This window comes from Cetorhinus maximus, chromosome 16 (assembly GCF_964194155.1).
Source record: "Cetorhinus maximus chromosome 16, sCetMax3.hap1.1, whole genome shotgun sequence".
Taxonomy (NCBI): Eukaryota; Metazoa; Chordata; class Chondrichthyes; order Lamniformes; family Cetorhinidae; genus Cetorhinus; species Cetorhinus maximus.
In genome coordinates, this window is record NC_135894.1 from 75,186,835 (window position 1) to 75,213,138 (window position 26,304).

Consider the following 26,304-nt stretch of genomic DNA (forward strand, 5'->3'; position numbering starts at 1 on the left):
GGCCCAGCTTTGGACTGCAATGCCTTGGTATGGGTACCAGTGAAGTGGGCTAGCTGGCTGATGGACAACAGTAAGAGCATTGGCAGAGTGACGTTAGTGGGAGGATGAATGCTGTCATCCTGAGAGAGGACAACAAGTTCATGCTGCACAGAGTGGTTATCACACTCACGGGTTGGCACCACAGCAACCCTCGCAACATGTTGGAGGACGTATTGTTGGACTGCAAACCCCTTTGAACACTGGTATCCATGGTAATGATGGCAGCAGTTTGAGCTTACATAACTTCAACACTGCAGCACTTTGATGTTGGGCGGCTCCTGCTTGTGCTACAATAAAAGCTGAAAAATCAGCCAGCAGACACTGCATCATGGCTGGGTCCAAATAAGTTCTTCCTAAAAGTGTAACAGCCTCGGTGTGGGGGAAAAAAGAGGTTCAAGCTCTGCGCAAAGGCCTGTGTCAAGTTGGTGTCGGACCCTTCCTTGCTCCTTGATGGCAACCGCAGTCTTTCTGACGGCCTGCCAATACACCAAATGTTTCCATGTGCCATCAGCCTTTTTCTGTAGGTTGCTCCATGCAAGTGCTCAACTGGGTCTTCTGCAGCAGAACTCATGCAAACTCATCGTCCGGCGAGCTGGCACCAGCGCTACCTTTGTCTATTATCCTGGCTGTGGGCCACTCCAGCCCAGTGTCTCACCACATGCACATCCTATCTCTGAGCTATCCTTGAAAGTAAGTGCAGTGTCGGTATCTGAGCTGGTGGCCACAAGGGAGAGCAAGTGGCGGTGTTATTTCATCATCACTGTCTTCCTGATCTTTCACCTCCTCTCCTGCCACTATCTGGCCAGGTTGCTGCTCTTTGTTATCTGAAAGGAGAAAGTACAAGGATAGGGTTGTCGTGAGGAAAAAGCTAGAGGTATGTGTTTAAACCATCTGCAGTTTGAAAGTCTGAAGAATTGTGGAATAAGGGGAAAGTGAGATGTTGGAAGGTGGGTTAGGGATGAGCGCTTTTAAAAAAAAATCTTTAATGGGGTGCACACATCGCTGGCAAGGCCCATCTCTAATTGCCCTTGCAATTAGGTGGTGGTGAGCCGCCATCTTGAACTGCTGCAGTCCATCTGGTGTGGGTAAATCCAAAGTGCTGTTAGGAAGGCAGTTCCGGGATTTTGATACAGCATCAGTGAAGGAACAGGGATATAATTCCTAGTCAGGGTGGTTGAGTGGCTTGGAGGGGAAATTGCAGCTGATGGCGTTCCCATGCGTCTGCTGCCCTTGTCCTTCCAGGTGGTAGGGGTTATGGATTTGGTGCTGTCAAAGGAGCCCTGGCGAGTTGCTGCAGTGCATCAGGATACACACTGCTGCCACTGTGCATCGGTGGTGGAGAGAGTGTGATAATTATTCAATTGCTTTTTTCCCCTCACAGTTCCAATGGGAAAACACATATATATGAGTCCTTTTTGGGAAGTAATGAGTAGACAGATGCCAGGCAGGTCACCCTGCACTACAGTGTTCTTTGCTCACCTACTAGTAACCTCAAATCCGTATCTATTGGCAGTTGTGCACATAGCACACTTTCCCAGGAGGTTAGTACTTGCAGAAGCTCCAACTCTTGAGGTGGGTTTGATAGCAGGCCCATGGTGCAGATATGTGTAAGGGCTTGGCAGTTATGTTGGATGGTTTTTCAAAGGTATTAATAAGCATAGCCAAAATGCCAACACATGTTTATTTTTATTCTTTCATAGGATGTGGATATCACTAGCAAGGCCATCATTTGTTGTTTGTCCCTAATTGCACTTGACAGCAGTTAAGAGTCATCCACATTACTGCGAGTCTGCAGTCATATGTAGGCCACACCAGGTAAGGACAGCAGGTTTCCTTTCTTAAAGGACATTAGTGAAACAGAGGGGTTTTTGCAACAATCGATAATAGTTTCATGGTTGCCATAACTGGTTGCCAAAGCCAGATTTTTAAAAAATTTATTGAATTTAAATTTCACCAGCTGCCACAGTGGGACTTGAACCGATGTCCCCAGTGCATCAACATGGACCACTGGATTACTAATTCAGTGACAGTACCACTATGCCACCATCTCCCCAGAAATTGTTGTAACAGCCCAGCAGTGACTGTGGGGAGCTTTCATCATGTGATCCAAGTCAGCAGCGAGCCAGATGCAAAGCTCTACCACCTGCTGTTACAGAAATCTGCTCTTAACAGCCGCCATGGCAGGCACAGCTAGTGACGGTACCAGCAAACTGCAGCCTCAAGCCTGCCCTCACCACTCTCCAGCATGCTACAAGTTAATGGAGTAACAAATGCAGCCACTTCATGCGATACTACTTTTAAGTCATCAATCAAGATGTCAGATGTTAGGTGACTCCAGCGTTTGCCTACGGAATCATGTCTGCACATTGTATTTCCTTCCTCATTTTGCACGTCAATTCTGCCCCCCCCCGACCACCCCCCCCCCCCTCACCCCACCGCCTCCCTCAGCTTTCATTCTTAAAGTCTACCAATGACTTCAAACGTCATTTGAACTTTTCCTAAAGCTGCAAAAACATTTGTCCCCTTTTCTGCCTCGTCCCTTTAATTGTCCACATCCTTTTACATATTACCTGCTTGCTTTATTCACCATCAAAATCTACACCTGAATTTGTCAATGATTATGAAAATAACAGGATAGGAAACTTTGACATTCTGTTTCCTTTCTGAATTCAAAGCTGCAGTTTTTCATTGCATAACTGAGAGTTAGTCTGTCTGTTGAAGCATTTCTCTCAATGCTATTCATGCAGTTTATAAACCTGTGCCAGTATCTTTATTTATCACACCCAAGTATAAATGACATGGAATGAACCTGTCCTCGCTGCACTAATTTGATTTCTTCAGTTTTTCATCTTTTTAATCGAGTTGAGTGAGATTGCCAATTTGTACCAAATCATGGAAATGCTGTAATGCTGTGCCACTGTCTCTAGGAATTGATTTGCGATCATCACCTCCGCTCACTTCATTTGAGAAACATTCAAAAACTAAGGCCAGTTTTCACGCCTCTATCCATTTCCAAACAGTGGTGGAGGGGATTTAAAAGAGGCAGATGGGACCCAAATCCAGGATTCCTACCCCCATTCCCAGGATAAGGGTATGGGTAGTGAGCTCACACTCAGCATTACCACTCTTGCCTACTCCATTGCAGGGATGGGCATTTTAAACCTCCCGCTATTTTCATGAGTCCGGCCTGTTTTGGTAGGAGACGTGGCTCATGGCAACTTTGAGGAGTCTCAGGTTGGGAACCAAAAAAATAACAGTCAGCTGCTCCTAGAATTCTTTCATTAACGGGCTTTGAAATACCAAAAAATCTGTTCTTTCAATTTCAATTGTTAAGTGCTGTTTTTACTGCAGTGATTAATTATCGGGCTCTGTCCAGCAAATTTAGTTGATCAGCATTGTTGTAAGTGTTGAGACGCATTAGAGTATTTTTCCCATTGGGAAAAGTGCTCCCTTGCATTCAAAACTGAAGGAAACACTGTTTGGGATTTCCAATGATTTGAAGTCATTTAAAAGCCCAGAGCCCTTTTAAGTAGAAAAAAACCCAGCTTCAACATCTTTCACTCAGAGAAAAAAAACTTGCCCCTGGACTGCTTTGATTGGCAGGATATCTGTTGTAGCTTAAGAAAATAGAGGCTAGCTGGTTTTGCAGTTTCAATAGACTCTATTATTTACATTGTTATTACAGCTGAGCCCATTATGAATGCTAGGATGAGTTTTAAAAGCTCAAAAACTACTTTTCCCAGCAGGGGACCCAGCTTTCGGTCACCCCTTCTAATATATCTACATATTCAGTGTCAAATTTTGTTTGATAATGTTCATGTTTTGATTGACAGTTTTAAGAGATTATTCAAACATTATCAGCCTTTGTGATTAGTGAAATAGATTTTTGCTTGTTTTTAAGAATTTAACTACTTGAGGGGATTTACAGTGTTTTGAATGGATTTTATGAATGAGAGTTCTTTTTCAGTAGGAAGTGTGTTTGAATGCCAACTGTATTAGATTATTTGAAGTTTATTTTTTCTCCATCTCCATTTCAAAGACATGGTTCCTGAGTGGACACTCGGTCAGTGGCTATGGAGGAATCACGGGAGGACATGGAGAGTGCAGTGGGGGATGGAAGGTGAGGGGGTCATGGGAAATATGAGGGGGCATTCATGTGTGGGAGTTGAGGGGTAGGGAGTGAGGGTTTGAGGGCCTTACATTCGTCATTAAAACTGGGCCGATATTGGACTAAACCAAGGAGGGCATTACAGCCTTCCATCCTTGTCCCCGTGCTCACCTCCATTGCTGCCTCGGCCCCCCCCCCCCACCCCAGAGGCAGTGGGTCTGACTCCATCCTGACCCTGCCTCCCCAATATGGAAGTATAGTGGGGCGGGGACGTTTTTAAAGGCGATGTGTCTGCTAAATCGGGAAGTTTCCTGACTCGACCTTCTCATCACCTTCACAAAAATATGGCCCCATATCTCTTGGGTGAATGGACAGCGTGTTAACTGCACTGCTCTGATTTTCTCCTCCTTGCCCTCAACTTGCATCTATGCCATCTGAAGCTCTGGAATTTTCTCCCTAAACCTTTCTGCCTCTCTACCTCTCTCTCCTTTAAGTCGTTCCTTAAAACCCACCTCTTTGACCAAGCTTTTGGTTACCCCTCCTAATATCTCTGTGTTCAGTGTCAAATTCTGTTTGATTATGCTTCTGTGAAGTGCTGTAGGATGTTTTACTATATTAAAGGTGCTATATAAATACAAGTTATTGTTGTTGTTGTATAACCTGCAGTGTGGAGAGCAGTACTGACGAGTCTACAGTCAGACTCTTTCACCTGCCATTTAACTCGACTGGATTACTGGCGGGTGTAGTAAAGTGTATTGAACTATATTATCCCTTGATATACATGTAAGTACTATGTTGTTCTTTGGCCTGAGCAATTGTGTGAATTTTATTTACTTAAAAGTAATTTTAAAAAGAGTAATCAAAAAATTTGATTATATTGAGCTGATTATGTTATGAATTGGTTGGGGAGGGCAATATTTCCTGTTGTTTCAGGTCTCAGCCAATCAGCGCTAATGACAATTGAGATCCTAGCAATTTCTTTTGAATGGAAACAAATATTAAGAGCTTGTATAGATGTTTAATTAAACATGAAGCACTGCATGCTTTAAAATTGCACATTCATTTACACAATCATGAAAAACCCTTTAAAGTCACTTTTAAAGAAACATGTAAAGTAACATTCCACGAAATAAGAAAGATTCTTCTCCAAGTGAATCTGAAAATAAGTGTTTAAATATTTAATACAATAATTTCCAAACCAGTACAAAATAATTTTGATAATACAGAATATGCATTAGTTACCAGAAAAAAAGTTTGTTACATTACATTCAGGGTGTTACTGCAATCAATCAAAAGTGAAAACGCCATGACTTACTGATATGCTGCATATAGAATATGTATCCTATACACACTTTGGCAAGATTTTAAAATTTGGTTATTTTACACTTAACATTGAAGTTTTATGCTATTTGTTTTCCTCATTATTCAACTACTTTTATTTTCTCCTGGTGGGTTCCCTAAGAATGGCTTCTAAATGGGAAGAGTGGATAGGTGGCTTGTTCACAGGTTTTGATTATACCTTTCTGATTATGGAGAGTGGGTGATTAATTTCTCTTCACTCCCTAGTCACTGTCTTCCCCTGTCTGGCACAGCTGAGTTTGGAACGCAGCTGGAATGAGGAATTACAGGTCCAAACTTAAAACTCATAACAGCATGGTACAATATGTTGTAACACTAATGCACCATGTCACTGTATCTTCTTTAAGAAACTTTGATGAAAATGTTAGTTATAAAAATAAAAATTCCACAGCACCTAATGCTATAAAATGTTACACTGTGAGCCACCAAAATAGCTTGCTGCAAAAAACACTTGACAAATAAAATCAAATAATGATTATTCCTATAGGTAGAAACATTGCCAACTCCGACACACTGTTGCAACGAAGCACTTGTTAAATAATGCAAATGTCAGTTAAAACCAGGTAACCATACAATGAGGTGGCTATCTATCATAAGGCGGTATCAAAGAGTAAGGTTGGAAAAATGTACTGGAGATATTCGACAGCTAAACTTTCTTTAGTCTCATCTTGTAAATGTTTTAAATTTCCCTTGCATTTCATGGAAACTTAATTGGAATTAAAGTCAGAAAGAATTGCAATTCAAACTGTCAAATGGCTGGAAATGTGATAAATCTCACAAGCTGTGAAAACAATGTGAATGATTTGGCCTGTCAAATACTAATGAAAAGTTGGCATGAGCTATAGAAATTTTATTTTAAATGAACAAATTATTCCAGCATTGTATTTGGATTTTGTTTTACGTATTTCACATTTTGATGCAACCCTTCTACTCATATACAAATTTAGACAATCAGTAGTAAAACAAATAAATTATGGTTGAAAAGCTGGAAATTTTATTCATAGTTACAATGAGCAGAAGTCATCAGAAAACTGTGGTTATGTACTTCAACTATCATGTCAGATTCAGGAAATCTTGGACAAAATGCAATATTGCTTCCTGTATTTTGATAGCCTGATGAGCTCTTTAAACATTTATTTAAGGAACAAAAAGCAATGTGCACAAGCCTGTTTTACACATTCAAAATTATAAATTGTTTCGTAATTCATGTTTAAATTAAAAAGCCCATGATATTGTAAAGCAAAATGCTGCGGATGCTGGAAATCTGAAATAAAAGCAGGAAATGCTGGAAAAACTCAGCAGGTCTGGCAACATCTGTGGAGAGAAAAACAGAGTTAACGTTTCGAGTCCAAATGACCCTTCCTCAGAGCTGACAGTAACCAGTATGGTTATTCAGCTCTAAAGAAGAGTTATACAAACTCAAAACATTAACTCTGTTTTTCCCTCCACAGATGTTGCCAGACCTGCCCATGATATTGTATGTGTATATGCATGTGCTAGTGTATTTCTCAGGTTCTTAAAAAATGAGGTGCTAATATATGCACTCATTGAAGTAATGGTCAATCCACAATGGTTTTCTGAGGGAAATGTAGATAAATATTTCAAACTGTGGAAGATACATAGTTATGACAGAGAGAAAATGGCATTTTGACTAGTTCTGGATTACTCTAGCAATAAGTCATCACAGACACAATATATCAAATTCCCACTTTCTGTACTGTCAACTTCTATGGTTCAAGGTGTTTAGACAAAGAAGTGTGGAAGTGTCCAAGTGTAAACTTCTGAATAAATATTAGTGTTATACTACACTAAAAGAAAGCTAAGCGGGTGAATGAGCAGAACCCGCAAGGATATAGTGGACTCCACAACAATCCTTCGTCTTCTCTCTCCTCGGAAGTCAATTTCTTGATGTTTCACAAGAAACCTATTGTTCATTCCATTTTCATCAGCGAGCAGGCCACTGGGTGTTGTTTAGTGTTTTTTCACAGGCGAGTTGGATAATGAAACTTTGCCGTTCTGTGCCTGGTAGGCTGCTATTAAATCCCTACCATTTCCCAGGTGAAGCAGACACAGGGGTACAAATATAATTTGGTCATGTTTGATCATACATTATTGATGAGAATAATCTTTTATCCCTTTTGCAGTCTGGGGGGGTTAAATTGTTAATGTAATTTTCTTTTAGCAGTTTTTTTGTGAATTTGTGCTCATAAAGAGGCAGGATTGCTTCGGGAAATGGAACCTTTTGTCCATGTTGCACTCAGTAAATGCATCAAGTACTCCTGGGTTAGGTATAACATATAATAAATGCAAAGTACTCTCCTTAACATTAATCCAAAAATTGATCTCAACCTTGCCTTTGGTTGAATACCCCCTACAATTATGTGATATTTAGAGCCATTAGCATCTCTGATTGTGATTGGAAAATTAGTTCCAATTATACAAAACAGTTCCCTTGTGGAATAGAGTCCACAGGGAACCATGCAGACGCTCTGCAAACTTTCACGTGGGACTCCTATCAGAACGAGGAAACTTATATTTCACTGACTTGAGGTACCCCCGGGTCTCAGTGTATTATTTTGTGTTTCCCAGCATTTAATGTACATTTAGAATGTGTAAAACAGACGTGGTTTACTGTTGCTTTGGGTTTTCCTAACAGTAGCCTTCCATCAAAGAAAGAATAACAGTTAATTATCCTACAAATGTCAGCCATTGCTCTTGTAGTGAAAATGTAACTTTCAAAAGATAACAGACCATATTTTAAAAAGCTTTACATGTTTACATTTTTTACATTGGATACAATAAATATCCAGAGAAAGATGAATGCACATATGGGCCTGAATAAAGTCCTGCTGCCTGTTCAGATGGAAGCTGCATCCAGACTTTGTCTCCATGCATTAGTTCAAGAACGGAGCTCCCAGAAGCTTGATCAAGAATCCCCTTCTTGTATTCATCATAAGTATACATTTGTGGCTCATTGTTCTTATATAATGCAACCCATACATTAGCACCTTTACAATGAACATGATATGAAAAATAATAAATTCCTGGTATCTCACATGTAAAAATGCCTGTTTGCGGATTGTAACTTTGTCTGCCATTGTATAGGATTTTATCAAACTTGACAGGAGATCCTACTGGTGGGAAAGGTATTGTCAGTTTAGCAGTAAATGCAGGCATCTCTGCACTAATTCCCATATGTTTCCCTTTTTTACTTGGTTCAGTGATATATCCTTGTGGTGCCTTAATGCCATCAATTCCTAGCCCCATCTCTGGAAGTTGAAACTGTCTTATATCTGGTTGAACAGTTGGTTGGCCTGGAGGGCCAGGAGGTCCTGGAGGGCCAGGAGGGCCAGGTGCTCCTGATAATCCTTGAAGACCTTCTGGACCAGGTTTTCCTGTTGGTCCAATGTGTCCTGGAACTCCAGGCTTTCCTATGCCAGGTAGCCCTGGTGGCCCTGGTAATCCTCTATCTCCTTTTGGTCCAGGAAGACCTGGAGGCCCTATAGGACCTCCTGGACCAGCAATTCCCGGTATTCCAGTAGGACCTTGGATACCTTTCTCTCCACGAAACCCAATTTCCCCTTTTAGTCCTGGTAGTCCTGGTCGTCCAGGTAAACCAGATGGGCCTTTATGTCCTACATCTCCTTTTGGCCCTATTGGCCCTGGCAAACCTCTTTGACCTGGTTGTCCTTCTTCACCAGGATATCCTGGTATACCTGGCATACCCTGTGGACCTGGTTCCCCTTTTGGGCCTCGAGGACCTTGAGGGCCGTGTGGTCCAAACTCTCCTTTTACACCTGGAAAACCTAATCCACCTGGTGGCCCAATTTGCCCAGGAAGCCCTGGCAGTCCTCTTGCACCTTGAGGACCAGGAATTCCAGGAGCACCGGCAGGTCCAAGTTCACCCTTATATCCCTGTATTCCTGGAGGCCCACCCTGACCACGTTCACCTTTTGGCCCTGGAAACCCTGGTTTTCCTACTCCTGGCATTCCTGGGGGCCCTGGTAAACCTGGGATTCCTTTTTCACCTTTTCCCCCTGGGAAACCAGGTTGACCAGGAAGTCCATCTAAACCTGGTTTTCCAATACCTGGCATTCCTGGGGGTCCTTGAATACCACGTGGTCCTGGAAAACCTTGCACTCCTGGTTCACCTGGGAATCCTTGTTTACCTGCGACTCCTGGGGCTCCTGGAAGACCGTTTAAACCTGGTTTTAATACGCCTGGTAGTCCTGCAGGCCCAGGTTGTCCAGGTAGTCCTTGTGGGCCCCTTAATCCTGGCAATCCAGGTACACCTATTCCTGGCTGTCCCTTAGGTCCCAGAGGGCCTGGCATTCCTGGCAATCCTTTCTGACCTGGCTCTCCTCTTAGCCCTTGTTTACCTGGCAATCCTGGTCTACCTGGTTTTCCAAATCCAGGAATCCCTGAAGGACCTGGTAGTCCTTGTAGCCCTGGTGGTCCCATTGGTCCCTGTTCTCCCTTTGGTCCCATGTCACCTTTCTGACCTGGTAATCCCATTTCTCCTGGTTTACCTGGCATTCCTGGCATTCCAGGCTTCCCAACACTTGGAAAACCCGGCTGACCTGGCAGACCTGGTTTTCCTACTGGTCCTTGAAGACCACGACCTGGTATTCCTGGCAGACCAGGTGGTCCAGTTGGTCCTCTTGCACCAGGCTCCCCTGATGGACCTTTTTCACCTTTCAATGCACTTGGAAATGTTGGTATCATTTCTATAGAAGAAAAAAGAATGAAAATGTAAAGGTTTGAATAGAAATATTTGCATCTGATTTTAATAATTATGAAAATATTGAAACTTTTAATATCATTTAAGCCAAAACCACTTGAAAGAAAAATAAATTAAATATCAATTATTTAAATTTATCAAGACAACTGTTAATATTATCTATATAACTTATATCTATCTATATAACTTATTACAAATTTTATGCTTGTGTCTACAAAGCCTTGCTTCATAGTGTTACACTTTTGATCATCTCTTGCCATTATGTACTCCTGAGTCCATGTTTATAATAATAATAATTATGGTAACTGGCCACTGAAATTGCAATTCCAATTCCAGCCTTCCATCTTGCTTAAATTTGAGCTCATTTAAATCTCTGCTGTCAGAATGCTAACTCTCACTGGTTCTCATTCACCATCACCCCTCTCCTCGCTGACCTAAATTGGTTCCTAGTCTAGTAACATCTCAGTTTAAAAATTCTCATCTTTGTCTTCAAACTCACCAATGGCCCCCACCTCACTATGTCTCTGTAATATCCTCCAGCAGTATAAATACCTTAAGAAGTCTAACAATGCCAAAAGTGCCACACATAACTTTCCAATTTTTAAAATCCCAGTGTTGATGGAAAGACACCAAAACTACAGTGTACAGCCTACAGCACTGAACTTTCCTGTACCACAGTACACCAGAATTACTGCATTATTAAACATTTTGTAGACAGCCTACCAAAATTAAATTTAACCCCACTACCATTTTCCAGTGAATATGTGAATATGAACATTTATTATCAGAATTACAGAATGAACCTCACAGTAGAGTTAACACCACCACACTGCCACTAGCCTTATAAATACTATGGCTACAAGAGCAGGTCAGAGGCGGGGAATCCTGAGGCAAGTAACTCACCTCCTGACTCCCCAAAGCCTGTCCAGCATCTACAAGGCACAAATAAGGAGTGTGATGGAATACTCTCCACTTGCCTGGATGACTGTGGCTCCAATAACACTCAAGAAGCTCAATCAGATAGTAGTTCACCACTTTAAATATTCACTTCCTCCACTGCTGCACAGTGGTATGAGTGTGTACCACATACAAAATGGACTGCAGAAATTCGTCAAGGTTCTTTCAACAGCAGCTCCCAAACTCACAACCTCTATCACCTAGAAGGACGAGGGCAGCAGATGCATGGGAACACCGCACCTGCAAGTTCCCTTCCAAGCCACACACCATCTCTGTTCTTTCACTGTCGCTGGGTCAAGATCATGAAACTGCCTTCCTACCAGTACTGTAGGTATAACTGCACCAGATGGACTGCAGTATCACCACTATACCATGGGCTATTAGGGACAAGCAATAAATGGGCTTGCCAGATACACTTGCATCCCATAAAAAAAAAGAAAAAAAACTTAGCTTACAGTAACCAATATTCACAACTGATGTATGTAATTCCCACTGTCCCATAGCTTACAATAGCATATATCTAGCTATATAAATAACAACATACACTTTGTGAACTCAAATCTTCAATAGCCAGCCCAAAACTCAGAAATACCTATAATATCATGTGAAGTATTGTAGTTGTAAATTTACTCAATTGGTACAAAACTATTTCACACTTTTGATGTGAAAATACCATTGTCTATAAGCTAGTAGAACAGCATACATAGTGTTAATATCTTACTAAAAATCAATGGTTACACAAAACAAAATCAAACAGACTGTGCTGAAAAGTTGAAAAAGTGAAAATGTGCAATACATTTCTGGTTGCAAAAATAAGGAAAAGATGGCCTAAGCAACATTTATGTTCCTTTTAGATCAAAATATCAGAAATGCTTTATAATCTCTACATTGTTGATGCAGACTGCTGAACCTAATGCGTTTTAGATGTTTCAGACTGAATTGCCATAGCCCAGTGTGGATTACAGTGACCTTCATGTTAAAAGCTACCACTATATTGACACCATTTCACTTCGGATTCCAGTAAGTCTGAGCCAGTTTCCAGGATTTACACTTCCATCTGACTCCCTTATCCAGGCAGCAGACCAATTTCTTGTGGGTCTATGGTTCTGCCATGTCTGCACTGGAGTGTTGTGTTTGGCTGCAGTAGAGAGCTTCAGTTGGAGATTGGTGACTGGGGGAGTTTAAGGGTTAAATTATGGGTTACATTCTATCTGAAGTCTAGTCTTTCTCTAACTTAGCAATTATCTAAAAGTTGCTGTTAGGGTTGGAAGAAGGTGAGTTTTAGACTGGAGAGGAGAGGTCAGCAACAGTGGTATAAAAGGGTGCGAAAAACAGAGGCCTAGACCAGAGAGGAGAGGCATACCTTCAGGCTGTGGAGTTCAAAGTGATGTCATGATTCAAAAAGTGATGCAACGCAGGGGAGGCAGCTGATTGGTAAGCAGGGTCAGGTGAGTACTTCTACTTTTTCTTAAACTGGTGCAGTCCATTAGCTTAAACAAAATAAGGTGAGGACTTTGGACTATAGTGGGAGTGCTTGGAGTGGAATAAGGCCCCTAGCGTAGTTAGTATTCTTTAAAGGGAGTAACTTAAGAGCTTAATCTAAAGGGAAGTCATGGCAGCAGAGCTCACACCCATGATATGCTCCTCCTGCACTATGTGGGAAGTCATGGACACTTTGTCCCTGGTGACCATGTGTGCAGGAAGTGTGTCCAGCTGAAGCTACTGGCTAACCGCATTTCAAAGCTGGAGCTGCGGGTGGATTCACTGTGGGGCATCTGCGATGCTGAGATTGTTGTGGACAGCATGTTCAGTGAGGTGGTCACACTGCAGGTAAAGACTGAACAGACAGAAAGGGGATGCTGAGCACCAGGCAGAGTAGAGGAAGGTGGGTAGTGCAGGAGTCCACTGTGGCCATTCCCCTCTCTAACAGATATACCATTTTGGACACTGTTAGGGGAGATGACTTCTCAGGGGAAAGCAGCAGGAGCCAAGCCCATGGCACCACGGGTGGTTCTGCTGCACAAGAGGGGAGGAAGAGGAGTGGCAGGGCTATAGTGATAGCGGATTCAATAATAAGGGGAACAGATGGGCGTTTCTGCGCCTGCAGAAGAGACTCCAGGATTGTATGTTGTCTCCCTGGTGCCAGGGTCAAGGATGTCTCGGAGAGGCTGGAGGGCATCCTGAAGGGGGAGGGAAAACAGCCGGTGGTTGTGTACATATTGGTACCAACAACATAGGTTTAAACAAAAATAAAGGGATGAAGTCCTACAAGCTAAATATAGGGAGTTAGGATGTATATTAAAAAGTAGGACCTCAAAGGTAGTAATCACAGGATTACTATCAGTGCCACGTGCTAGCAAGAGTAGAAATAAAAGGATATATCGGATGAATATGTGGCTGAAGAAATGGTGTAGAGGGGAGGGATTCAGATTCCTGGGACATTGGGACTGGTTCTGGGGAAGGTGGGACCAATACAAACAAGACGGGTTGCATTTGGGCAGGACCAGGACCAATGTCCTCTCTGGGTGGTAGTGGTGTTTGCTAGTCAGGGAGGGTTTAAACCAGAATGGCAGGGGGGCGGGAACCTGAGCAGGGAGACAGAGGAGGGGGAAACAAGGATAGAAACGAAAGGCAGAAAAATAAGAAGCAAAAGTGGAAGGCAGAAAAAACAAGGGTGAAAACAAATGGGGTCATAGTGCAAAATAAAGCTAAGATGACTAACAAGGTTAAAAAGAAAGTCTAAAGATATTGTATCTTAACGCGTGGAACATTTGCAATAAGGTAGATGAATTAACAGGGCAAATAGATATAAACAGTTATGATATAGTTGCAGTTACAGAGACACGGCTGCAAGGTGACCAAAGGTGGGAACTGAACATCCAGGGGTATTCAATATTTAGGAAGGACAGACAAATAGGGAAAGTAGGTGGGGTAGCATTATTAGTAAAGGAGGAAATCAATGCAATAGTGAGGGAGGATATTGGCTCGGAAAAGCATGATGTGGAATCTGTTTGAGTGAAGATAAGAAACCCCAAGGGGCAGGAAACATTGGTGGGGGTTGTCTATAGGTCCCCAAACAGTAACGGAGATGTACGGGAAGACATTAAACAGGAAATGAGAGACGCATGCAATAAGGGTACAACTGTAATCATGGGTGACTTTAATCTACATATAGATTAGACAAGCCAAACTAGCAATAATACTGTGGAGGAGGATTTCCTGCAGTGCGTAAGTGATGGTCTTTTAGACCAATACGTTGAGGAACCAACTAGAGAGCAGGCTATCTTAGAATGGGTATTGTGCAATGAGAAAGGATTAATTAACTGTCTTGCTGTGTGGGGTCCCTTGGGGACGAGCAACCATAAAATGATAGAATTGTCCATTAAGATGGAGAGTGAAGAGGTTGAATCCGAAACTAGGGTCCTGAAACTAAATAAAGAGAACCATGAGGTATGAGGCACAAGTTGGTAATGATGGATTGGGAAACCCTACTAAAAGGGTTGACAGTGGATAGGCGATGGCTAATATTTAAGGAACATATGCATGAATTACAACAATTATTTATTCCTGTCTGGCACAAAAATATAACAGGAAAGGTGGCTCAAACATGGATTATAAAAGAAATTATGGATAGTATTAGATCCAAAAAGGAGACATATAAAATTGACAGAAAAAGCAGCAAGCCTGAGGATGGGGAGCTGTTTTGAATTCAGTAAATGTGGACAAAAAGATTGATCAAGAAGGGGAAAACGGAGTATGAGAGTAAACTTGCAGGGAACATAAAAACTGACTGTAAAAGCTTCTATAAGTATGTGAAGAGAAAAAGATTAGCAAAGAGAAATGTAGGTCCCTTACAGTCAGAAACAGGGGAAATTATAATGGGGAATAAAGAAATGACAGAAGAATTGAACACACATTTTGGTTCTGTCTTCACAAAAGAGGACTCAAATAATTTCCCAGAAATGTTAGGGAACCAAGGGTCTAGTGAGAGGGAGGAATTGAAGAAAATCAGTATTAGTAAAAAAATTGTGCTAGAGAAATTAATGGGGTTAAAGGCTGAAAAATCCCCTGGGCCTGATAATCTACATCCCAGAGTACTAAAGGAAGTGGCCCTGAAAATATGGGATATATTGGTGATCATCTTCCAAAATTCTATAGACTCTGGAGCAATTCCTACAGATTGGAGGGTGGCAAATGTAACCCCACTATTTAAAAAAGGAGGGAGAGAAAAAACAGAGAATTACAGACCAGTTAGCCTAACATTAGTAGTGGAGAAAATGATAGAGTCTATTATAAAAGACATGGTATCAGAACACTTGGAAAGCATTAACGCGATTAGACAAAGTTGCATGGGTTTATGAAAGGGAAATATTGTTTAACTAATCTACTGGAGTTTTTTGAGGATGTAACTATTAGAATAGATAAGGGAGAACCAGTGGATGTGATGTATTTGGATTTCAAGAAGACTTTTGATAAAGTCCCACATAAGAGACTAGTGGGAAAAATTAAAGCACATAGGATCGGGGTAATATACTGGCATAGATTGAGAATTGATTGACAGACCGGAAACAGAGAGTGGGAATAAATGGATCTTTTTCTGGATAGCAGGTGGTGGCTAATGGTGTACCGCAGGGTCAGTGCTTGGGCCCCAGCTATTCACGATATATATATAAATAACTTGGATGAGGAAACCAAATGCAATATTTCCAAGTTTGCTGACGATACAAAACTGGGCGGGGCTGTGAGTTGTGAGGAGGCTGCAAGGAGGCTTCAGGGCGATTTAAATAAGTTGTGTGTGTGGGCAAACACATGGCAGATGCAGTATAATGTGGATAAATGTGAAATCATACGCTTCGGTGTGAAAAACAGAAAGGCAGTGTATTATTTAAATGGTGATATATTGGGAAATGTGGATGTACAAAGGGATCTGGGTGTCCTTGTATACTAGTCAATGAAAGTAAATAGGCAGGTGCGGCAAGCAATTAGGAAGGCAAATGGTATGTTGACCTTCATTACAAGAGGATTTGAGTTCAGAAGTCGGATGTCTTACTGCAGTTATACAAGGCCTTGGTGGGAACACACCTGGATTATTGCATGCAGTTTTGATCTCCCTACCTAAGAAAGGATATACTTGCCATAGAGGGAATGAAGCTAAGGTTCACTAGGCTAATACAGGGGATGGCAGGACTGTTGTATGAGGAGAGGTTGGTTGAACTGGGCCTGTATTCACTAGATTTTAGAAGAATGACAGTGGATGTGATTGAGACATATAAAATTCTAACAGGGCTAGACAGACTAGATGCAGGGAGGATGTTTCCCCTGTTTAGGGTGTCTAGAACCAGGGGCCAAAATCTCAGGATATGGGGCAGGCCATTTAGGACTGAGATGAGGGAAAATTTCTTCACTCAGAGTGGTCAACTTGTGGAATTCTCTACCACAGAAGGCTGTAGAGGTCAGATCACTGAGTATATTCAAGAAAAAAATTGATAATTTTTTTAGATATTAGGGGCATCAAGGGGTATGGAGAGGAGGCGGGAATATGGTGTTGAGATAGAGGATCAGCCATGATCATATTGAATGGCGGAGCAGGCTCGAAGGGCCGAATGGCCTACTCCTGCTCCTAGTTTCTATGTTTGAGAAAAGGGAGCTGGATTTAGAATCATAAATGTCGGGGCCCTCCATTCTTTCATAGAGTCATACAACACGGAAGGCTTATTGTCCCTATGTCAGCTCTTTAAAATCCTCATTGTCTACTAAACCACCCCACCCAGCCCCACCCCATTTCTCACTAAGATGTTCCCTTAGTTTCTGGTCTCACCTTTGCACTGAACAATTCCTCATCTTTGATGATTTCAATTTTCATTTCTCCTTGCCTTCTCACCTTTGAATTCACCAACTTGCTATCTTCTCTAAACCTTTCCTTCCATATAAATTCTCCTACTTCTCCATCTTGGAAAAATCCTCAAGGAAATTCCCAGCAAACCTCAGCTACTCAGAAGTCCAGATTGATTTTCAATTACTTTTCAACCAGTTAATCTGGATTAAAATCCATTTCATCCCATTGAAAGTTCCAGTCTAAGGGCGGAATTTTCTGCTCCTGTTGGCAGCGTGCATATTTGGTGGCATGAGCAGACAATATGGCGAAAGGCCAAAAATTGCTTTCACATCATTAAACCAGTTTGCGCTTGTCTGCTCCCCCTGTAAATGGCAGCCGCATTTCCCGCTGCTGCACGTTGGGAACCTAATTTAAATACTTTAGCATTTCATTATAAGCCCTGCTCATTGGAATCATACGCCCCCCCCCCACCCGCCCCCAATGCTGGATCATCCAGGCACCGCACGCCAACATATTTCACAATTGTACATAAGTGACGTGCGCCTGGCGAGTTGCACTTCACTCGGGACTTTGAGGTTTGTTTGCCTACCTTGCTTCAGGCAGCACTCGAAGTCATCAGCGCCAGGCTTCACAGGCAGCACCACATCACTTTTAGGGGGGCTCACAGGCAGGTTACTACCTACCAGACAGCTGTGAGGCTTTTCAACGGCTGCAGGATTAGGGCTTGCTTAGAGAAGGGGGAGAAGTGGCCTCAGGCAAGGGAACCGGCTGCAGGGCGAGGGCTGTACTGGGGAAGAGGTATATCCCAGGGTGTGTGTAGGGGCACATGTTGATCTGTGTAAGTAGTCTCAAGTTGGGTGAGGTCTGAGGAGGCAGTCTCCAGAGGAAATGAGGCCAGATGGAGATGTGAAGGTGTGTGTGAGAGAGCGAGTGGTGATGTCCCTTCAGCTGGCAGTGAATGAGATGCCAGTGAATGTGTGATGGCCTTGAGGGTGTGAGTTTAGAGCGATGAGATGGCTGTCTTACCCAGGTAGCATGAATTAGATCATTCACCCTCTTTCTGCACTGGATGGCCAATCTCTTCTGTGCACCATTGGCACTGACTACCTCATCCCAAGCCAGAGTGATGAGATTGCCGGACCTCCTGTGGCCAGAGTGGGTTGGAGGACATCACAGTGGACCTCCAAAAAGCATTCCAGTGACGGGTCACTGAACACTTCTTGGCGTTCAGGGCCATGACTTCATTGGAGCAGTCCAGGCTGCAAGCATTGAGAGCTTGTGTGGGTGGCCGCAGTTTAGATATGACACCGGAGTGAGGAAACGGTGAGGTAATGGCGTGGTGGGTGATTCAGAGGCCGCCTGCCAGTGAGATAGCCTGTTTCCTGTGGCTGCATAATTAATGAGGCAGGTAGCGGACAATACGGCACGAATACCCACCATTGGGTCAGCGGGTAAAACATAATTTTTCACGCCTGCTATCGCGCCTAGGGTGGAATCATCCCAAAATTGCACTAAGTCTTTATACTCTTCTATTTTTTACATAATGTAAATATAATAATGGTATCACTTTTTTATTGATAGAGTTCCCTATGTCAAGTACTGATTGATGATTGAAAGACCAAGCTAATGACCTTTGTGAAGACCACCCAATGATTATCTGCTGGGGACCTTGCCTAGGATCTAGTCATCCACAGTTCCACGTGTAAACTATCTGGCGTCCATTCTGTGACTCTTTCCTATGGCCCATCTAAAAGGTGGATCACACTGGAGAATTTTCATTTACAAATTGTTGGCTTCACCAATGCCGCATGATTTGCTGCCCTCCATTGCACTGTAATATCTAGCATTGGAAGGTTAGTTTGTATTTTTTAGTGTGAGGTCTGATCAGGTAGTTAGGGAGAAACATTAACCTAACCCAGCAGTCAGATAACTGACAGGATAAAGTGCAACCATTGCTTTACACCTGCCTGATTTTACTCTTCATTGAAGTCTGTTTAGAGTAATATTGGGGTTTGTTAAGATATACTTAGATCAGGAAAACCTCACTCAGCAGAGATGAAATTCCAAGAGGGATCCTGTTTAAAATGGCCATCAGAATGCATGAATGTTTTCTGACCCAACATGGGGTTGGACATCTTTCAGGAGTCCTTGGGGCAGGGGGCACAAGCCTGCAAATTAGGACCTTTTTCCCCATTTCACACCTGTAAAATGGGCACAACATTGTCCAATTTCACCATACAGACTCTCAACAAGTATCAAACATCTATACAGGAGTTTATTATTCCTCTTATATCAAGCATGTATAATTAGTACGTTTTTCATTGTTTTATTGTTATAACATATTTACTATGCTCTATGAAGAGGACAAAAGTGTATTCAGAAAAAAATACTACTGGGTTTGCTCAATGTGACAGAATTCTCTCCCATGAACCTTTATTTCCTTATTTACACAACATTTCAAAACATTAGTCCTTGATTTTTAAGTGCTGCGATGAAAAGTGGCCACTATGCCTTCATGAACAAAGATCATCAAGAGTGCTGCCTGTTTCAAAAATCCTTTTCTTTTTGGAAATAAATGAAAATCCCACGTGTTTGATTTGAAAACAAGAGGTAGCTATGAACATACGAAATAGGAGCAGGAGTAGGCCATTTGGCCCCTCGAGCCTGCTCCACATTCAATAAGATCCTGGCTGATCAGTTTGTTTTTCAAATTCCACATTCGCATCTACCCCCGATAACCTTTGATTCTCTTACCTAATAAGAATCTATCTACCTCTGCCTTAAAAATATTCAATGACCCCCACCTCCACCACCTTTGGAGGCAGAAAGTTCCAAAGTCGCACAACCCTCTGAGAGAAAAAAATTATCCTCATCACTGCCCTAAAATGGCAACCCCTAATTTTAAAACCGTGCCCCCTAGTTCTGGACTCACTCACAAGAGGAAACATCCTTTCCATGTCCACCTTGTCAGTACCATTCAGGATCTTACATACTTCAATCAAGCCACTCTTCTAAACTCCAGTGGAAACAAGCCCCTTGTTTCTTGTCTGTCCAACCTTTCCTCATAAGACAATCCGCTCATTCCAGGTACCAGTCTAGTAAACCACCTCTGAGCCGCCTGTGACAAAATCAAAAAAACAATCAAAGATTCTATGGAGAAAATTGTAATGGGAAATATGATTAGTACACAGGAGCGTAGTTACAGGAAGATAGATTTTCTGAATCAGCATAGTAGTTGAGAAAGCAGCAATCAATGTTTACTCATACTTGCCAAGCATGTGATGCCTCTGTAAAGACGAGCTATATGATTGTCCATGAAATAGATGTCATCAAAACCATTTACTGAGGGAGAATTTTTGAACAATATGAAAAATTGTAGAAATAGTGGCCCCGTTTGTCACTGCAGTGGGATTTTGGAAGTGAAGGTGAGTCATTGTTGGGAAACTCAGAACAGCATGGGCTGGTTTTTACGTTGTTCAGTGGGGTGAGGAGACGGAATGGAAACTGCGTAGTCCACTCACCTTCTCCAGCGGAACCTGCTGCTACGTTCAGCTGTGGTCCCTGTGGCAGGCCTTTTCTTCCACCCTTGTGCCGCCCAGGTCCCAAACTTTTTCACAGCCGATGACCAGAAAATGCAGCAGGCAACAAAAATATTTCAGACAATTGGGTTGTCAACGAGCTCAATAGCTTGTTAATGAGTAATTTCAAAATGGCAGGCGTGCTGCGATTTCCACGCATGCTTGTCTTCCGTAATTTTGGAGATGACATCATATTGCCTACCCGATGTCATCACACCTTATTTCACATTTGGGCAGGGTGAGGGAACCCGCCTGATCAGCAGATGCAAAATCCAGCACCATGTTGCCGTGAATACTGTGAAGTCCATAAGGGTTTATTTTTTAAATAGAGTTGCTGCTTGGAAGCCAATCGGATTGACAGCTTGGCTTTCTGTTCGTTGGGTGAGAAAATAATCCAGAAAGGCCCGCAGCCAAGGATCAGGCCTCAACCTTCTAAAATTTACATCAAGCACTTAGATGAGGGGTGCGAAGGCATGGTAGCTAAATTTGCAAATGACACAAAGATAGGTAGGAAAGTATGTTGTGAAGAAGACATAGGGAGTTTGCCGACAGATATAGATAAGTTGAGTGAGTGGGCAAAAATCTGGCAGATGGAGTATAATGTGTGAAAGTGTGAAGTTGTTTACTTTGGCAGGAAGAATAAAAAAGCAGAGTATTACTTAAATGGAGAACGACTGCAGAATTCAGAAGTGCAGAGATCTAGGTGTTCTAGAGCAAGAGTCACAAAAAGTTAGTGTGCAGGTACAGCGTGTAATCAAGAAGGCTAATGGAATGCTATCCTTTATTATGAGAGGAATTGAACATAAAAGTAAGGATGTTATGCTTCAGTTTTACAAGGCATTGGTGAGACTGCATCTCGAATACTGTAAGCAGTTTTGGTCTCCTTAGTTAAGGAAGGATGTAAATGCCTTGGAGGCAGTTCAGAGGAGGGTTTTCTAGATTGATACCGGGAATGAGGGGTTGTCTTATGAGGATAGGTTGGACAGGCTGGGCTTGTTTCCACTGGAGTTTAGAAGAGTGAGGAGTAACTTGATTCAAGTATATAAGATCCTGAATGGTCTTGACAAGGTGGACTTCGAAAGGATGTTTCCTATTGTGAGTGAGTCCAGAACTAGGGGTTTTAAAATTAGGAGTCATGTTCATAGGACAGAGATGAGATATTTTTTCTCTGGGTTGTGCGACTTTGGAATTCTCTGCCTCAGAAGGCAGTGGAAGCAAAGTCATTGAATATTTTAAAGGCAGAGATAGATAGATTCTTGTTAGACAAGGGAATCAAAGGTTATTGAGGGTAGATGGGAATGCGGAACTCAAAGCACAAACAGATCATTCGTGACCTTATTGAATGGCGGACTTCTGCTTCTATTTCATAAGTTCGTATTTTGTAACTGTAGGAACCATGAAGGGGATTTTGAAATTTTCAGCACACCTTTCTCAGTCACTGTGCATGATGTACCAGAGAAACTCCCCATTCTGTTGAAAGAGAAGATTTTTTGATATTGGTATTACCAAATTTTAGTGTCTGCCATGATCTCAAGATACTCCAGAGCACTTTAAAGGCAATGGAGTACTTTTGAAATGTAATAACTGTTGCAATGTAGGAAATAAAATCCAAATTTAAGTAAATACCTATATGTTTTCTCTTCATTTGTATATATTTTATTATTTATCTGTAATGTGACCAGCGCCAAACAAAGGATATTGGATCAGGCTCAGCATATAAAATGACTTTGACACCCCCACACCCTATTAGCCAAGTCTTTCTCCTGCATTAAACTAATTCTCACAGCTCTCTAAATATACAATTCTGCTAGAAAACAATAAAAGGTTAAGAAACTATATACACTTGATTGATGTGAGTCGTCATGCATCATTACCTGCACTAAAGTCCTCCTCCATTTCTTTCTCCTCCTATCCTGAAGGCAATGTGCCAAGGAGCAAGTCTGCTAGGAGTGGTTACCCTCCATTACATCACCTCATTTCTGAGTGATCATTTCATGATGTAAGAGTTCATGTGCTAAAAGAATGAACTTTGATGGGATGGGCTGAATGGCCTTTTCACAACCTTTTTTCTCTTTTCTTCTTTTGTTTGAACATGCGTGTGTGTGCGTGCATGTGTTGAGTTGGTTGGAGGGGGATGAGTGCAGTGATTTGGTTAGGGCTATTCAACTATGGATGGGTGTCGCAGCAAACCCAATCTTTATCTCTCTCTTCACTTGGAACACACACACTTTCCAGCACAAGTCACCAGATAGTGACCATGAGTGATCACCTGGTCAATTTTTCCCCTATTCCAAAATACTGAAGACACTTGTAGTACTTCAGTTTCTACTCTATTTGTGACTAGCTAATGCTAGACAAGTGTTATGAGAACTTTTATTGTTGGTATGGCTCAGCTACAAACTGCTATACTCAGCCGAGCCATCGAGAGGAGCTGCTGGAACTTTAATTTCTTTGACCGTTGGAGAATTCTGGCACTGACGAGACCCAAGGAATTCTTTTTGAGAGGAGAATGATTTTCCCAGGCAGAGGGGTTATGTTTCAACTATTACAACTACAATGTGTTTCTCATTCTAAAAGAAAACTGTCTTAACCAAATTGAATTTAGCAATACAGGAATTTCACTGCATTTTGATGTTTATACAATTTGTAGTTAAAGAGCCCTGTTTGACAGAGTCAGATTACAGTGGTTTTGTTTCTATAAACAATTGCATGTTTTAAAAATATATAAACAGAGCCCTTACTGCAGACTGGAGCATTAGGAAGTCCCTCAAATTGTTTCCTGATGAAATTTTAGTTTGCCACAATAAAGCATATCTTCAGAAATCTCCAGCAATTGTATAAATGGTATTGGAGTATGGAAGCAGTTCAGAAGCAGTACACATTTCACCGATTCAAGAGTATCCATGTTTAATATTTGTCTATTTTAAAAGTCTGTTCTAATGTATTTGTTTCGAGGAAAAGTGCAGTTTGGTTTAAACTTTTACAATGAGAACTAAGCAAACTGATTCATTCCAGGTGATGGTGTCCCTAATAAAAACATGTTATTGGACAAATTAGACTATTTCTGACTCAAAGGTGCAGATTCATGTATATCTTGATATACTTCACTGTGTTTGTATTTCCTCAAAATTATTACTTTATTCAGGTCCAGATCCCATCATCTAATTATCTAGTATTTCTTTGGGCTCAATTCATTAGTTTCATTAAAGCATTAAGAGAGGAAATAATCTCATGCAATACACCGATATTAATGAGATCACTATTTCTTCTGATTTCTATAGTACCAGGAAAATTGCCCTTTTTCAAAGCTTGTGCTTTGCCAAGCTCAAGAACAGTTCTGTAGCAATGATCAACTTGAATTGACCACTCCACGTCTGAATAATCATGTAAGGGCTCCAAGAGGGGCAGACTAGATTGGTTGAATGGCCTTTTCTTACTTATATTCTTATGAACACTATTCAGAGGTAGATGGTGGGATTTTCTGGATCCACCTATGGCGGGTGGGAGCGGAAAATATTGTGAGATCAGAAAAATCAGTTTACTGCCTTCGTAAGAGCAGCTGGGGATCGTCCGCTCCAGATGTCAATGGCCGGTCACATTTACCGCCATGGCACACCGTGAACGTCATTTTAATACATTTGCATCATAAGGGCTGCCCATCGGAATCATCCCCCAACACTTGATCAGGGGGGTACATCGGCCTCCAATTAGATCGACTGTTGCACAATGGTATATAAGCGACATACACCTTACGACCTGCACTTCACTCGTGACTTCGAGGTTCTTCCACCTACTTTGCATTGTGCAGTGCCAGGCTTTGCAGGCAGCACCACATCGCATTCAGGGGGGCGTCAGAGGCAAGCCTCTCTCTACCGGACATACGGTAAGGCAGGAGTGGCTTTTAATGTGCTGCAGGGGAAGGCCTCCACTGGGGACGGGGGAAACTGGCCTAAGGCAAGGGAAGAGACTGCAGGGCAAGAACTCCACTGTGGGGGGCAAGAATAGGGAAGATTGCACTCAGGCACATGACTGGGGTGGGGGGAAGGTGTGGAAGTGTCCTTAGCGCCAGATGGGGAGAGAGTCGGTTACAGAATGACATAAGCGACTTTGGGCCAGATTGTTTCTATTCCTCTCCGCATTATTTTACACACATCTTATAAACTGTTTTTTTGAATAGCTTTCAGAATAAGTAAAGGTGATTGTTCTTCATGTTTATACCACATCTTTAATATGTCTCAATGCCAAGGATGTAGCCATGGAGGACTTCGGACGCTCATTTCGTGTAAACTGGCCTTTTGCTTCTGCTAGTTACAAGTTCTGCATTTTAAGGGAGAATTTAATTTCTGTACTTTCCTGTTAGCATTAGCTGGAGGGAGAACACTGAGGGACTGATACTGGACTCATGAATGATCCATTTGGCAGCAAGAGATGCATGTGTTACAAAGCTGTAGTTCTAACTAAAGATTATGTCCTTAACCACAAGACTAAGTTACAATCCTGAATCATACATTCCCAGACACTGCTGTTATTATTTATAACAGATACAGTCTTCATATATTTTGTATTCCTGCTTTGCCATTTAGGGTACAGTTGTCTGGTTTGTGTAAAAGCATAGCAAGTTTTAAGAATAGGAAAATAATTCACCTTTAATAAATCCCAAATTCCAAATCCATCTTCTCGCTGTTTATCTGAATTGCTTTTTTCCCCAGAAACACTATTACTGCCTGTTGAACATTTTTTTTATTGCTTATACCAATGGCGTTCTCTGGTAATTTATTCCACAAGACTAAACATATTGACATCAAGGCATCATTTGACCGAATGTGGCATCAAGGAGCCCTAGCAAAATAGGAGTCAATGGGAATCAGAGGGAAAACTCTCCACTGGTTGGAGTCATACCTAGCATAAAGGAAGATGGTTGTGGTTGTTGGAAGTCAGTCACCTGAGTTCCAGGACATCACTGCAGGAGTTCCTTAGGGTAGTGCCCTCAGCCCAACCATCTTCAGCTGCATCATCTTAAGGTCAGAAGTGGGGATGTTCGCTGATGATTCCACAATGTTCAACACCATTCGTGACTCAGATACTGAAGCAGTCCATGTCCAAATGCAGCAAGACCTGGACAATATCCAGGCTTGGGTTGACAAGTGGCAAGTAACATTTGCACCACATAAGTGCCAGGCACTGACCATCTCCAGCAAGAGAGAATCAAACCTTCACCCCTTGACATTCAATGACATTACCATCACTGAATCTCCCACTATCAACATCCGTTGACCAGAAACTGAACTGGATTAATTATATGAATACTGCGGTGACAAGAGCAGGTCAGAGGCTCGGAATCCTGTGGCAAGTAACTCACCTTCCGACTCCCCAAAGCCTGTTCACCATCTACAAGGCACAAGTCAGGTGTGTGATGGAATACTTTCCACTTGCCTAGATGAGTGCAGCTCCAACTACACTCAAGAAGCTTGACATCATGACTGGGAACAGTTACTTGTGGGGAAATCTACAGAGGAACAGTGGGTGGTGTTCAAAAAGGAAATGGGGAGGGTACAGGCACAACATGTTCCCTCTAGGGTGATAGGAAGGAGTAACGAGTCCAGAGAACCATGGATGACCAGAGATATTCAGGTTACGATGAGAAGGAAAAGAGAGGCTTCTGGCTGGTACAATGGAAGCAAATCAG

General features: G+C 42.1%; 1 protein-coding gene across 3 annotated transcripts in view; it reads right to left on the minus strand.

The window, feature by feature from the left end:
- Positions 1–5,149: 5,149 nt before the first annotated feature.
- Positions 5,150–26,304, minus strand: part of LOC144691721 (uncharacterized) — a 183,545-nt gene continuing 162,390 nt past the window's right edge. For all 3 annotated transcript variants that reach the window (XM_078560108.1, XM_078560109.1, XM_078560107.1), the window contains one exon: positions 5,150–10,233. In XM_078560108.1, the coding sequence (XP_078416234.1) occupies positions 8,291–10,233 (1,943 nt within the window). In that variant the 3' untranslated portion in view covers positions 5,150–8,290. The remainder of the gene's footprint in view (positions 10,234–26,304) is intronic.